Consider the following 15928-nt stretch of genomic DNA (forward strand, 5'->3'; position numbering starts at 1 on the left):
GTCACTCTGTCAATGTTCTGATCATGGAAAGTGGCATCTGACTGTCCATCTCTAGAGCTTGGATTACAAATCCAGATGCCTTTTCTCAAAGGCAGGATCGTAGACCTATGGAAAAAGTTGATTATTCCTCTCGGCTTTCCTTTGATGGTCCTAGCTTCTGCCTGATGGCCGTTGCTTTAGGATGATTCGTTCTGCCTCTTGCATTGACCAAGCTCTTGATTACCTGTCCCAATAACACTTGTGAAGTGCATTGGAGTAATTTTAAGGCATAATTTAAATGCTAGTTGTTTGGGGAATAAGCAGTGTGCGTTTGGTGCTGGGTGCAGTCATTCCTGATCTCGTCACAATTAGAATTTATGTCCGTTGCATAATGAAGAGTTCACTCCTCAAATAGAGTAACCACTTTAAATGGAGTCGGAGTGGAGACTTCCAATAACCAGTTTTTATGGAGTTTTGGACAGTAGGGCAGACTATCTTGGGGTGCAGGAGAGTAGTTTGCTGCCAGTTTATTTAGACACAAAACCATTACTTTAGACCTCTAGCTGTAAGCCAGGCAGGTACCTGAATTTTTCCTCCATTTCACATGAGGTTTTCTCCGTGGTATTTCACCATCGTGTTGTGATCTGTCTCCACACGTCCACGCAACTTCTACGTTATGGAAGGCGATCCACCTTGGGAAGCCCTCCTCTAGATAAAGATAATACTTGAAATACTCGATTAAAGCCTGGTGCTTTTTCCCTTGCAGAAGCTGGTGTCTGAAGAGTCTATTTTGAGTAATGAAAATACACTTAACTTCTTCTCGGCTAATGATCAGATTCGAGATTACTGGGGGCTGTTAACATCTCTGTTCACTGACGAAGATGAGGTAAGTGCACATGACATGGGTGTTTGTTGCGGGTTTGTGGTTTGAACGAGTGCAAACAAGTTACGTTTTTACTTGCGAAAGAGAAACTACAGCAGTTTGTGCACAAGTGAAAATCGACAGTCCTGACGTTGTTTATCAATGTCACAGTTACAATCCCAGGGTAAAGTCCAACAACCTGGTGTTGTAAGACTTCTTACTGTGCTCACCCCAGTCCAACGCCGGCATCTCCACATCACTGTTACAATCAGTGCATGTGCCGCATTGATAGCAGCCGGAGCCAAAATTAAAAATGATATACTTTTTTACTCCACCACTGTTTTCAAAAATACATTCCATCGCTCAATTTTTAAAAATCTCATCCTTGTTTCTAAATTCCTTCATTACCTCGTTGCCCTGTCCCTAGCGCTGTAACCTCTTCCAGCGCCACATGCATCTCCCAAGACCACTGCTCCTCCAATTCTGGCCCCTTCAGCATCCCAGAATTTTAATCACTCTAACATTGCTGCAGAATTGAGTTTTGGAATTCCCTCACTTTCCTCTTTAAGGCACTCCTTAAAACGTATCTCTATGATAATCCTTTTCCTATATTTAGTCAAATAAAGGTAGTTTTAAGGGATTTATTTTTGTATACAGATGAACATTTGAAATAAGGAATAGTTTTAAGTTGGTTTAATTTTATGTTTCTGTGCCTGGAAGGGTATAACCTATAGTTAGATTCATGCTGGATAAAGATATTTGTGTGGGTTGGTTTCAATTCCAACTCTGATTCTATTGTGCTTAGAGAGGACTTCAGCATGAAGGGAAAATAAATTAGCAGTGGTTGCTTAGCAACTGGGGATAGGTAGTGAGAGAGAAGGACGCTCGCTTAGTCTTTCTAGAAGAAAAGCCATATTATGGAGTATTGAGAAAGCAGATGCCGGAAATCTAATGTTCAGCTTGTTAAAGAAACGGAGAGAAGTTTCTAAGAAGTCTGGAGTTAATGGAACAGAGAAAACTGGGAACAAGAACTGATTGTTGTTCAATAAAGTTACAGAGTTGAAAACGCATCGGATCGTGAGAGACCAGAAAGATACCTGCAGTAGTGCTAAAGTTTGTGAGAAATTACAACAGTTTGGGAGATATTATTTGATATTGTGGACATCAATGGCTGGACCTTGGAGTTTGTTTAAAAGCCTTTCAGACAAAGGATACCTGAAGGGAGAGATGTAAAATCTGAAAGTGAAACCAAAAGAATATTTGAAAGCGTGACTTTTGAAAGCGGAATTTGGAATCACTCGTGTGGAAGCCGGTGTTCAGTGAGACAAGGTGGCTCACAGTATAAAAATGACCTGGGGGGATTTTGAGGAGAAATCACAGACATTCACTTGGGTTCAAAGAGGAATGTGTCTTACCATAGTCCTATTGTGTGCTTAAAAGGGACTTTTTGTGTTAATCAGACCATTGTAGCTTGAAATGTATGGAAATCTAGGAATGGCTGTCACCTCCTGAAGAACCCCTGCACCGATCCCCTTAGGGCAAATTTCACCCTCTCCAATTTAATGAACCCCGCCATATCATTGACCCAGGCCTCCACTCTTGGGGGCCTCGCATCCTTCCACTTAAGAAGAATCCTCCGCCAGGCTACCAGGGACGCAAAGGCCAGAATGCCGGCTTCTTTCGCCTCCTGCACTCACGGCTCCACTGCAACCCCAAAAATTGCGAGCCCCCAGACCGGTTTGACCCTGGATCCTACCACCCTCGACACCGTCCTTGCTACGCCCTTCCAAAATTCCCCCAGCGCTGGGCATGCCCAGAACATATGGGTATGGTTTGCTAGGCTCCCTGAGCACCTAAGACACCTGTCCTCGCTCCCAAAAAACCGGCTCATCCTTGTCCCGGTCATGTGAGCCCTATGCAGCACCTTAAACTGTATGAGGCTAAGCCTCGCACAAGAAGTGGAGGAGTTCACCCTTCCTAGGGTGTCCGCCCACATCCCCTCCTCAATCTCCTCACCCAGCTCCTCCTCCCATTTGCCCTTCAGATCCTCCACCGAGGCCTCGTCTACCCCCTGCATCACTTGGTACGTTGCCGAGATCCTCCCCTCTCCAACCCACACCCCCGAGAGCACCCTGTCCTGAACCCCACGCGGCGGCAGCAGAGGGAACTCCGCCGCCTGACAAATGCCCTTTCCTGCATGTACCTAAAGGTGTTCCCCGGGGGGGAGACCGAACTTCGCTTCCAGCTCAGCCAGGCTCGCAAACTTCCCGTCTACGAACAGGTCCCTCAACCTCCTTACACCTGCCCTGTGTCAACTCGGGAAGGAATCGTAACACTATTAAGATTTCCCTTTGCGACTCGGTAACAAATTCTGTTTGGGTGATAACATCCCAAAATGCCTTGCAGAAGTGTTTTGATACATTAAAGTGGCTAAAAAAATACAAGTAAAAGACAAATGAACTAGTTTTAACTATCCTATTCCCAAATTCCATTAAGTTTCTAGATCAACTTCTTCCAAACCATTGACCATCTTATAGTCATAGTTATTTAGTTATATCTTGGATGCCTCGTTATAAGGAGCAAAAGCTTGTTTTTCCAGTCATTGAATCCTTTTGGCACTGTCGTTCAGCCTTATGGTTTCTGCAGTGTCTCTAGCGCTAGAATCCTTCTATATCTGACCCTGCAGGTTTAGTCATTACCTAAATGCAGAACAACAACAACAATAATCACTTGTGCAATGTGGCAGCTGCACCGTATAAAAATTCCCCAACTTGGGGGAATTGTAGCATAGTGGTTATGATAATGGGCGAGTAATCCAGAGGAAGGGAGCAACAAGTTCAAATCCCCCATGGTGGCAGCTGGGGAATTTAATTTTAATGAATTAAATCAATAAAAAGTGTCAATAATGGTGACTTAAAACTATTAGATTGTTGTAGAAAGCCATCAGGTTCTGGGGAAGAACTGCCATCATTACCTTGTCTGGCGATACAAGGCATTAGACCCACAGCAATGTGGTTGCACCTTAACTGCTCTGTAAAATAGCCAAGCAAGCCACGTAGTCAGCTCACCACCGCCTGACTGAGCGTAATAATTACCGCCTTTGCCAATGACACCCATATCTCTTGAATTAAATTTATAAAATCAGACAAAAGTGTATGCTGAGCAAAAAGGCCCAGGGCCTGGGCAGGTGTCACCTTTGTTGGAGCGATGAAGGTGAGGGATGGAAGGGGCAGCTCGGTGGCGCAGTGGGTTAGCCCTGCTGCTTCACGGCGCCGAGGTCCCAGGTTCAATCCCGGCCCTGGGTCACTGTCTGTGTGGAGTTTGCACATTCTCCCCGTGTTTGCGTGGGTTTTGCCCCCACAGCCCAAAGATGTGCAGGCTAGGTGGATTGGCCACGCTAAATTGCCCCTTAATTGGAAAAAAATGAATTGGGTACTCTAAATTTAGTTTCAAAAAAAGGTTAGGGATGGACAAGGCATAGGAATGCAGACATCGAGGTTTATAGCGCTGAAGCAAGATAGACAGGGAAATTCTTTTATACTACAGAGCTTGATATATCTGCTTAATTTGCTATTCAATGAATCTCCCTGCCACGTGTTTTCCAGTGACAGAGGCAACTCGCTATTGAACACTGGCAGGATCTTCAAGCCCCACCGATGTCTGGCATTTTGTGTGGCCGACCTGTCCCGTTTCCAGGAAATCCGCCATTGGTTGGGGGGTGGGGGGGGGTTCGCCTTTGGTGGGGACCAGGCCAGAAAATTTAGCCAATATAAAGCAAAGTGCAAAACCTTCCTTAGTCTGTGTATGATAATTTCAGGTTTTTCACCTACCTGTACATCATAGGAAACTGATGCAGACAGCGATACTTCGGAAGGCCTATGTGACACGGACGTAGGGGAAACTGAACCTTCTGAAACAAATCCAGAAAACACAGAGACTCCGAACAGGGACTCTGCAGAATTGAAATCTCCTGAAGTATTTGATGAAAGCGCAGATTCGGATTGTGCCTTCAGATGTATGCCAGACTCTGGTGAAGCGAAAAAAGCCAGTGTACGCAGCATTGGCTTCATAAAAAGAAAAAGAAAAAGGAGACGATCTCAGAAAAAGGCTGAAAGAGTTAAAGATATCACAAGCCAGCTTCATGAGCTCTTGGAAGAATTATTTCATACAGGTGAACACTTTCTTTCGAAGCAAAATTGCATTAAGTTTCTAACTAAGACCAACGTGTTAGTATTCTGGGTTTTCCGTTCACAATCTAGACTTTTTTAAAATGTTGCTGCTTTTAGCTCACAACGCTAAATCGCTGGCTTTGAAAGCAGACCAAGGCAGGCCAGCAGCACGGTTCGATTCCCGTAACAGCCTCCCCGAACAGGCGCTGGAATGTGGCGACTAGGGGCTTTTCACAGTAACTTCATTTGAAGCCTACTCGTGACAATAAGCGATTTTCATTTCATTTCATTTCATTTTCCGATGAGCTTCAGAAATAAGGATATGTCTCTGAGGTTTCAGTCATGTGTCTCTGCAGTTGCCCCAAAATATGGTGAACTGCATTAACAGAGGACACGGTGGTGACTATATCCTTGTAAGGAAACTGTTTGGCTGAGTAAACCAATTTCTTTGAAGAAGACAACTTCTTCAATCAACGTTATCACTCCAGATGCTCACGAGATGGGAGACAACTGGCTTTCAGATGCCATTGATCGCTCATGGCTCTGTGGCGAGCCATTGTTATTAAGGGTCAGGTCCTTCTGCCTTCCCTCTTTTTAGAGAAAAGAGTCCTAGCCATTCAGTACTTTCCTGACCGTTCTAACTTCTCAATTCTGCTATCATCCTTTTAATCTTTTTCACATCTCCAGTGCCTCCATACCTTTTTTTTTTGGCGGATTGAAAACAGGTTACAATTGACATTGTTACCTTACTTATGATCAAAGAATAAGCTGCAAGCAATATTTGATCTGGAATGTACTGCCTGAAGGGGTGGCGGAAGGAGTGGAAAACTAATGTGTTTGGCTCTTCCAAAGAGCTACCCCCACAATGGGCCAAATGGCCTCTTTTAGTTATGTACCCTTCTCTAATTAACTACACTTGACGTATCAGCCGATCAGTCGGGTGGGAATTCGCAATTGTTTCAGTGATAAATGTATCTTTCTGTTGCAGACTATCTTCCAGCTAAATTATTTCTACATGTACTAAAGCATGTCGTGTCACTTTTCAGCAGGTAAGTGGCTTATAATTAATGCATTTAAAAGTTGGCCAATAGTGGGTTCTGATGCAATATTGATGTCAACAAAATATCTCAAAATGCCGATTCCTATAGTTCACTGAATTCTGGAGCACAGATCAGTCTTGCTTGACCATCCCAAATTTCCATTAAGTATTCTCCAAATGTATCACTCCTCAGCAGCGACACTGATTGGGGTTCCCTTTTTGTTTTAACTGGGGTTGTGTAGGTGGGGTGGTGTGGATGCAGAAAGTCGGAGATTAATTAGGGCTAGGCTTTCCACCCATTGAGCTGGTGTTAAAAATAAGCCACATTATAACTGGCACCAATGGTGAGCCACATTATGACTGGTGAGCCCCAGTATAACTGATGGGGTTAGATGAAGAAGGATAGGCAGAGACTCACTTGGTATACAAACACCTGCATGGTAAAATGGCCTGGTTGTTCTGCACATTCTATGAAAAATCTAGTCTGAGTGGGTCTCTGTTGTGTGACTGTTGTCGTCCACCGTGTCAGGGTTCCAATGTGCAGTGACTGATGTAGGGCCATGTAGGAGGGAAACGCACAGCATCTACCATTGCTCCCTGCCTGTTTAATCACCATGATATTTCATGCTTCAATCTGAGGACCTGAGTGAACTGTGAAACTAACTGTGTATTTTGGATAGTCTGACCGGGCAGGGACTGAGAAGGAAGTGTAAATTACAGGGGGTGATTTCATAGAAACATAGAAAATAGGAGCAGGAGGAGGCCATTCGGCCCTTCAAGCTTGCTCCACCATTCATTATGATCATGGCTGATCATCCAACTCAACAGCCTGATCCCACATTTCCCCCATACCCTTTGATTCCCTTCACCCCAAATGTTATATCTAACTGCTACTTGAAAACATACAATGTTTTGGACATCAAATGCTTCCTGTGGTAGCGAATTGCACAGGCCGACCATTCTCTGGGTGTAGAAATGTTTCCTCATCTCTGTCCTAAATGGTCTACCCCTTATCCTCAGACTGTGACCCCTGGTACTGGACACCCCCACCAGCAGGAACATCCTCCTTGCATCTACCCTGTCTAGTCCTGTTACAATTTTATAGGTTTCTGAGATTTCCCCCTCGTTCTTCAGAGGACCAGTGAATACAATCCTACCCGACTCAATCTTCCCTAATATGTCAGTCCTGCCATCCCAGGAATCAGTCTGGTAAACTTTTTCTGCACTCCCTCTAGAGCAAGAACTTTCTTTCCTCGGGTAAGGAGACCAAAACTGCACGCAATACTCCAGGTTTGGCTTCACCAAGACCCTTAATAATTGCAGCATGACATTCCTGCTCCTGTACTCAAATCTCGCTATGAAGGCCAACATACCATTTGCTTTCTTTACCACCTTTTTTATCATAGCGAGATTTACCAGACTGATGCTGCATGCATGCTTGCTTACTCTAAGTGACTGGCGTAAGAGGCACCCAGGTCTCGTTGCACATTCCCCTCTCCTAATTTATGCTGTGGAGATGCCGGCGTTGGACTGGGGTGAGCACAGTAAGAAGTCTTACAACACCAGGTTTGTTTCAAACACGAGTTTTCGGAGCGCAGTTCGGAGCGTATGTTGGGAACATACCTAATTTAGGGGCTGGTTTAGCTCACAAGGCTAAATCGCTGGCTTTTAAAGCAGACCAAGCAGGCCAGCAGCACGGTTCGATTCCCGTACCAGCCTCCCCGGACAGGCGCCGGAATGTGGCGACTAGGGGCTTTTCACAGTAACTTCATTGAAGCCTACTCGTGACAATAAGCAATTTTCTTTTCATTTCATTTCATTTCATTATGGCCATTCAGATAATCTGCTTTCCCGTTTTTGTGACAAAAGTGGATAACCTCCTATTTATCCAAATTGTACTGCATCTGCCATTCATTTGCCCACTCACTCAACTGGTCCAAATCACACTGAAGGATCTCTGCATCCTCCTCACATCTCACCCTCCCACCCAGCTTTGTGACACCTGCAAATTTGGAGAAATTACATTTTGTTCCCTCATCAAAATCATTAACATATATTGTGAATAGCTGGGGTCCTAGCCCCGATCCCTGTGGTACCCCATTAGTTACCGCCTGCCATTTGGAAAAAGACCCACCCTTTGTTTCCTGAATGCCAACCAGTTTTCTATCCATCACAATACACTACTTCTCATCCCATATGCTTTCATTTTACACGCTAATCTCTTATGTGGGACTTTGTCGAAAGCCTTCTGAAAGTCCAAATATACCACATCCACTGGAGCCCCATCTTCAGCTCTACTAGTTTCCTCCTCAAAGAATTTCCGTGGATTTGTCAAGCATGATTTTCCCTTCATAAATCCATGCTGACTCTGTCCGATCCTGCCACTGTTTTCCAAGTGCTCTGCTATAAAATCTTTTAATAATGGATTCTAGAATATTCCCCAATACCGACGTCCGTCTGACTGGTCTATAATTCTCTGTTTTCTCTCTACCTCCCTTTTTAAATAGTGGGGTTACATTATTCATTCCTACATTACTTCAGACCAACTGTAACTTTCCATTGTGGGTTTAGTTTGAACAAATATACAACCTCATATTCGTCAATGGATCTCGGTGGTGAGACAGACAATGAGATGGCGATCTTGCAAAGCTAACAGTGGAAGAGTCAACCTGGACAGCAGTTTTAGATTTCTGCATTTCATCGCACATCAACCTATGCCTGACTTCAGTGCAGCATTTGCATATAAATAACAGCAAGCACCATTAGCCTACTGTTAATTTGACAGCAAATAAGGCCCATAATGTTTGTGCTGTGCAAAATGTGCAAATCGTACTATACGTAGTAGTAAGATTGTTAAGTACAGAAGGAGGCCATTCAGCCCACTGAGTCTGCACCTACCCTCCAAAAGTGCAATCTTCCTAAGCCCACACTCCCACCCTATCCCTGTCATAATATCCACTCGGGTATATAATGAGATGCAGACAGGCATTGATTGACGCATATGATGACCAGTAAGCATACAACACAGTACAGCCAATCATCAGACAGGACACTACCACTATGAAGCCAGAGGGCACTAGGTTTCCTGCTCTCTCGGGACCCAGCTACTGAGACAGTCAGAGTCCACGAGCCAGCAAGTGCAAACACCATGCAGTAGCTAGTAAGTCTGGTCAGGCTACTACAAGGTCACCAGTCAGATCGGTATAGTGTCGACCCACAGCTGAATATGTATAGCAGTTCTATAGTTGAATAAAACAGTGTTGGATCTTCTCCAGTGTTAGACGTCTATTTCTAACTTCCCTGCATCGAGGGCAGTCCACATCGAACCAACCTGCCTAACACATCAATCCCCACCTAACCTTTGGGCACCAAGGGCAATTTAGCGTGGCCAATCCACCTAACCTGCATATCATTGGACTGTGGGAGGAAACCAGAGCTCCCGGACGAAACCCACGCAGACACTGGGAGAACGTGCTAGCTCGACACTGACAATCACCCGAGGCAGTAATTGAAGCCAGTCCCCTGGTGCTGTGAGGCAACAGTGCTAACCACTGTGTTGCCGTGCCACCTGATATATTTGCATGTATCAGCTCTTTTGTTGGTTTGAACTATAGTTGTGATGAATCCTTTGATCGATGACTGCTTTTAAGCGAGTTCCATTGACGCCATCGAATTGTATTTCTTTTATAGCCATCTTCAGAAAAAGCTAGATCAGTTCTTCACTAGAGAACAGATCATTGTGTACGTAGATTTTCTAAGGGAGGCCTTGTGGCCCAATGGAAAGCCTGCAGGGCTACCTCCAGAAAGATCAAATGAAAAAAAAACATTTACCAAAGAAAGAGCTGAAGAATTACTCCAGAAAAAAATTTCAGAAGGTCAGAATTTTATTTTCTTCTCTTTTGCTCCCTCTAACCTTTTTTTTTAAATCCTCCTATACTTCGCCAAGAGTGAAGGTCCATCCATGACTATTATCCCAAGGCTACCAATCTTCTTGTTAAGTCAAATCATAACATCGATTACTAGCTAATGAGTAGAGAAAAATGATCTGTTTGAGCTGCTCGCAGAAAAATACTTTTCATTGTACCTCGGTACACATGACAATAAACAAATCCAATCCATTCATTAAAATAATTAATTGATCAACCAGCCTCCTCGTAGTGAGTTAATCACCTACTCCTTATCCCACCTTTGTTAAAGCCAGAAGTAGATGGCTTGAGGTCAGGTTTGGGAGGTCTTGTCTCCATCAGGACAAACACAAAAATGCTAAATTTCAAACAATCTCAACCATTGATACTGCAGGAGAAAAGGGTGTTGATAGGTTGGCAAGTAAACTCTGATTGGTCAGGTATTGCTATGGAGAAAGCAATAGGAAACTATAAACTCTTTGTGTTCCCCATTGCAATGCCTGGCCAATCGGTGTCAACGTGACAAATAATCATCACCCTTTTCTCCTATAGTATAAATAGTTGTGATAGTTGAAATTTAACTTTCGTATGTTTGTGCTGATGAGTGTAAGATGAAAAACTTCAGTATAATGTCTCAGCGGCACGGTAGCACAGTGGTTAGCACTGTGGCTTCACAGGGACCTGGGTTGGATTCCTGGCTTGGGTCACTGTGCGGAGTCTGCACCTTCTCCCCGTGTCTGCGTGGGTTCCCTCCGGGTGCTCCGGTTTCCTCCCGCAAGTCCCGAAAGACGTGCTGTTAGGTGAATTGGACATTCTGAATTCTCCCTCTGTGTACCCGAACAGGCGCCGGAGTGTGGCGACTCGGGGCTTTTTACAGTAACTTGATTGCCGTGTTAATGTAAGCCTACTTGTGACAATAAAGATTATTATTGCTATCCAACAGTATTCAAGTTCTGTATTACCAAGTGACTGATTTTTTAAAGTTTTAACATCTAACATTATAGGGGATTAAGATTCAGCCCATTCTGCTGTCAGTTTTAATGATTGGCCTTTACTGTGGTCTCGATCTGTTTACTAATCATTCTTATTATTTCCCTCTTTCTCACCTATGATTTTATTGTGTGACCTTAAACCGGTCCATTAAATTGTAGACGTGTTTTTAATCAACCAAAATACTGGAAGTTGTTTTGTATTATTTTAATCAAAATGAAGATTTGCTATCATTGAGACTTTTTCCTTATTGAGTTTGGAATAACAGCTGAAAACGGACTATGTTTGTTTAATTTCAGCTTTTAAATATCTTCCTTTATGTGATAAGGAACTTGTGAAAGTTATGTTTCCCATGTTTCAAGATATGGAAACGAATAAGAGACTTGTATATGTAAGTACCGCAAAATGTGATCTTGCACTCGCCCGCTGGTGGGTTTTGAAGGAAAGTTGGGGCTTGTAAAATCCAGCAGGTGGCCTGCTTGCTACCTACCTACCCACCCCCGAGCTGTCTGAAACTTTATTGGGGAAGGGTTGGGTTACCTGCCTGCTCTTGGGTCAATTGAGGCCTTTAAGTGGCCTGTTCCCCACCACAGCAGGGGGAGTCCGGGGTCAGTGAGGAGCCTGGCAGCTTTAGATGTGCGAGCTACTGTTAAGCAAGTGGTTGTGGCCAGGGAATCCCCACCAGGTCATCCCTGCTCCCTTCACCTTCCTCACTGGCCTCTTGAACCCATCTCATACTAAACTGCATTGTCCGTTGTGGGTTTAAGCCTCTCTGCATTAACAAAATAATTCCAGGCTGCCACTCGACTTGTGTTCTGAGGGCGTACTGCACTGCTAGAGGTACCGTCCTCAAATCAAACAGTAAACCTGGGTCCCATCTCCTCGGCTGGATGTAAACAATCCTATGGTGCTATTGCAAAGAAATGTAGTGGAGTTCTCTGGATGACCTGGCCTAAGTTTATCACTGAGTCAACAGCACTAATACAGATTACCAGTTTATTAGAATCATAGAATTTACAGTGCAGACGGAGGCCATTCAGCCCATCGAGTCTGCACCAGCCCTTGGAAAGAGTACTATACTTAAGCCCACACCTCCACTCTATCCCCATAACCCAGTAACCCCACCTAACCTTTTTTTTTTGGGGGGGGGGCACTAATGGCAATTTAGCATGACCAATCCATCTAACCTGCACACCTTTGGACTGTGGGAGGAAACCGGAGCACCCGGAGGAAAACCACACAGACACGTGGAGAAAGTGTAAACTCCGCACGGGCAGTCACCGGAGGCCGGAATTGAACCCGGGTCCATGGAGTACAGCTCCCAAAGAGAACTTTTCCCCTATACCAACGAGCTGGGCTGAATGCTGACGGAAAGCCCTTGCTGTGTGCAAATTGGCTGCTGAATCTCCTTAACAGTGACTTCTAAAGTAATTAACTAATGGACTGTGAAGCACTTTCAGACATATTTTAGACATGAAAAATGCTCAGGAGATGCACGCCCTTTCTTCAAATGCACCATCCAATCCATTTTTCCTTTTGTGGTCATTTTTCTTTCAGATCAGAAATTTGCTGTATTCTTGAATTGAAATTCAATGACCCATTTACAGTGAGGGTAGTGTGAAGTATAAATTATCATTCATTTCTGCAATCTTGGCTTCCTTTATAACGTAGCTCAACTAAAGAGTGAAGTAAAAATAGATTGAAAGGGGTAACCAGTGCCACTCGAGTGGGGTGACAATTTGGGGAATTCTGTTCAGCACAGTGGCCCAAGATTGAAATGTAGAGATACAAGGATCACTGGTTTTATGGTTAATCTGCTGTTTCCTGATGATTATCATTGAGATTCTGGGTTCCATTGACTATCCTCAAGATGCCTTTATTTTTCTTTAATTTAAAGTACCCAATTCTTTTTTTTCCAATTAAGGGGCAATTTAGGGCGGCCAATCCACCTGCCCCGCACATCTTTGGGTTGTGGGGTGGGACCCACGCAGACACTGGGAGAAGGTGCAAACTCCACACGGACAGTGACCCGGGGCTGGGATCGAACTGGGGACCTCGGTGCCGTGAGGCACCAGTGCTAACCACTGTGCCACCCAGCTGCTCACACAAGATGCATTTACATTTGTTCTCTTTTTTTTAAAAATATAATTTTTTTTAAAGTTGCTTTGCGCAAAGGGCCTTGCTTGAAAGTACTTTTGGTACGCCTCCAGGAACAGTCTTGGTTAACATCCTTTAATTACGACATCCCAGTAAAATAAAGGTACATTTATTCAATTGTCTTAATCATAATCTTTATTATTGTCACACGGGCTGGTTTAGCTCACTCCGCTAAATCGTTGGCTTTTAAAGCAGGCCAGCAGCACGGTTCGATTCCCGTACCAGCCTCCCCGGACAGGCGCCGGAATGTGGCGACTAGCGGCTTTTCACAGTAACTTCATTGAAGCCTACTCGTGACAATAAGCGATTTTCATTTTCATTTCATTTCAAGTAGGCTTGCATTAACACTGCAATGAAGTTACTGTGAAAATCCCCTAGTCACCACATTCCGGTGCCTGTTCGAGTACACTGAGGGAGAATTCCGATTGTCCAAATTACCCAACAGCACGTCTTTCGGAACTTTCCACTCTAATGTAAGGATGTTGGTTAATTGGATGAATTTTTATTCTGTGTGTGTGTTTTTTTTCCTGTAGAGAGTGTTGGTGTTTCTGTTGTTTGAAATCACCCCTGGAATAAAGGAATCTTGGATTGGTGATTCACTGCCTTGTTTGGAAAGATTAAACGTCAATGAGTTCAGTGATAAACCACTGTGAGGACAACGAGTTGGGAACGTGCCTGGAACAACATAAACAATCGCAAAAATTAGGGATGTTCTGGGCAAAAATGCTAACGTGCAAACTGCAAGTGTCCCCCTTGCTCACCTCTCTGCCTGACCATGTGATGAAGCTGAAGAAATGCCCTTGAGCTTGTGCAGTCACTTGCCCGTCAATAATCTACTTTTGTGACATCTGCGGCAGATATTGATTGTTGAAACTTGTTTTAAAGGTGTGTTATATTTCAGGATTGCCGATTTATTCACAACTTACTACTGCTTCCCTGACATTTCCACGAATGCTTTAAAGTTGGTGTTTACACCACGGATCACACAGTTATTACAGTTGAATGTTTCCAATTCAGTGAAGTGTCCTGGTCCATGTGCACCCAGAATATCATGTACCAGTGCAGAGTTCCTTGATGGATTGAAACGTCTGTGCGATTGGATGTCACAGTGTCTCTGACCTGAACTTGGGTCAGAATGTCATTACCACTTATTTGCTTCCTGTTTTTTAAATAAATATGGTATTTTTGTATTCCTGAAAGCATTTGGGACATTTTACTGCCCGCAAAGGCACAGTACGAATTCAAGTTTTTAAACAGTTGCTGGAGACTAGGAATCTGTATATTTTTAAAATTTTAATCTATTTTTAAGATTATTCTGCCCAGATGTGAGAGGAGTTCCATGTTCATGTTAGTGGAAATCGTGCATTTCAAGTGAATTGACGTTTGATTACATGTCATATATTGTCAGTCCTGGAAATTGTATACTCTCTGCAGGTCAGGCAGAACCTTTGTCAAACTCTAGATATTGTGAAGTTAATGTCTGCAATTTTGTTTGTAATGTTTTATTGGTATTTGTGAGTACGTTTAAACTTGTAATTGTATTTGTCACAAATGCTCCTCTTGCCAATTTAGATTTCATTTTGGTTCGGTGGTAGATCTCTTGTCTCGAACCCAACCTCACTCCAGAGTCTGGAACATATCTGGCTGGATTCTTCGTCGTGGGATCCTCCGTTTCGCCGGCTGCGCACTCGCGTCCGCGGGTTTCTCGACAGCGTGGGGGTGCCCACAATCCAAGGAAATCACCTTTTGGGCAGGGTGATGCCCCTGCCAGCTACCATCTGGGTACCCTGGCAGTGCCAGCTGGCCTGGCACTGCTAAGGTGCCGAGCTGGCATTTGTTGCGCGTGATTGGGCTGGGGTTGTCCACTTGGGGGGGTGCGCAGGGGAGGGGGACCCTCTCATGTAGGGAGGTTAAGGATTTTTTTTTGTGGGCCTCTTGAGAAGGGGACTGCAGTGGGGAGTTTGGCAAGCAGAACTCCCCATTGTAAAAGAAAGGGGGCAATATGCTGCCTCAGCCGTGGGTTCCCCGTTTCGGCCCCTTTTTCAACAGGAGTCGTGTTGAATAGCCACGTGTTTCTCGGCACTGAGAGTGCCGGGGTAAGACACAGCTAAACATGCCCGCTCGGGAACTTTGTCCCCTTTTGGGAAGATTGCGCCCTTTTTTGGGCCATGTGGAGTTTCTCACCGGTTTTGTCCGCATTTCTTTTAGGACTGGGAAACTGAACTCTGTGATCGAGCCACCATTTTGAAAGGGTGCCCCGATCTCTAAGTGAGCTTGTGGTTCCCCCACACCCCCCACCTATTGACAATGTCACCCCCCCCACACATGTGCACTACCCCGTACCACCCAAGTGAGGACACGCCGCTATGGAGTTCCTGGGGGACCCCCCCCCCCCCATGTCCACTTACAGGCCCCTCCCCTTCCAGGACTCTGACCCATCACCCCCCCCCCCTCTCCTGTCTCTCTCTCTCAGCCCTCTCTCTCTCTCTCTCTCTCTCACCCTCTCACTCTCTCTCTCCCCCCTCTTTTTCTCCTCTCTCTCTCTCTCTCTCTCTCTCTCCCTCTCATTTTCTTTTCTTTCTCTCTCTCTCTCTCTCTCTCTCTCTCTCTCTCTCTCTTTTTTTTTTCTCTCTCTTTCTCTCTTTCTCTCTCTTTCTCTCTCTTTCTCTCTCTCTCTCTCTCTCTCTCTCTTTCTCTCTCTTCTCTCTCTTTCTCTCTCTTTCTCTCTCTTTCTCTCTCTTTCTCTCTCTTTCTCTCTCTTTCTCTCTCTTTCTCTCTCTTTCTCTCTCTTTCTCTCTCTCTCTCTCTCTCTCTCTTTCTCTTTCTC

The 15928-nt window shown here is 44.6% G+C and overlaps 1 protein-coding gene across 2 annotated transcripts in view; it reads left to right on the plus strand.

The window, feature by feature from the left end:
• si:rp71-46j2.7 overlaps positions 1 to 14654 on the plus strand; it is a 68196-nt gene extending 53542 nt beyond the window's left edge. Inside the window, exons 11-16 of one of the 2 annotated variants that reach the window (XM_038775437.1) lie at positions 746 to 865; positions 4685 to 5012; positions 5999 to 6059; positions 9740 to 9924; positions 11244 to 11335; positions 13635 to 14654. In XM_038775437.1, the coding sequence (XP_038631365.1) occupies positions 746 to 865; positions 4685 to 5012; positions 5999 to 6059; positions 9740 to 9924; positions 11244 to 11335; positions 13635 to 13754 (906 nt within the window). In that variant the 3' untranslated portion in view covers positions 13755 to 14654. The remainder of the gene's footprint in view (positions 1 to 745; positions 866 to 4684; positions 5013 to 5998; positions 6060 to 9739; positions 9925 to 11243; positions 11336 to 13634) is intronic. The other variant, XR_005457733.1, reaches the window with a different exon arrangement.
• The last annotated feature ends 1274 nt before the right edge of the window (positions 14655 to 15928 follow it).

The sequence above is a fragment of the Scyliorhinus canicula genome, chromosome 17, assembly GCF_902713615.1.
Source record: "Scyliorhinus canicula chromosome 17, sScyCan1.1, whole genome shotgun sequence".
In the NCBI taxonomy this organism is placed as follows: domain Eukaryota; kingdom Metazoa; phylum Chordata; class Chondrichthyes; order Carcharhiniformes; family Scyliorhinidae; genus Scyliorhinus; species Scyliorhinus canicula.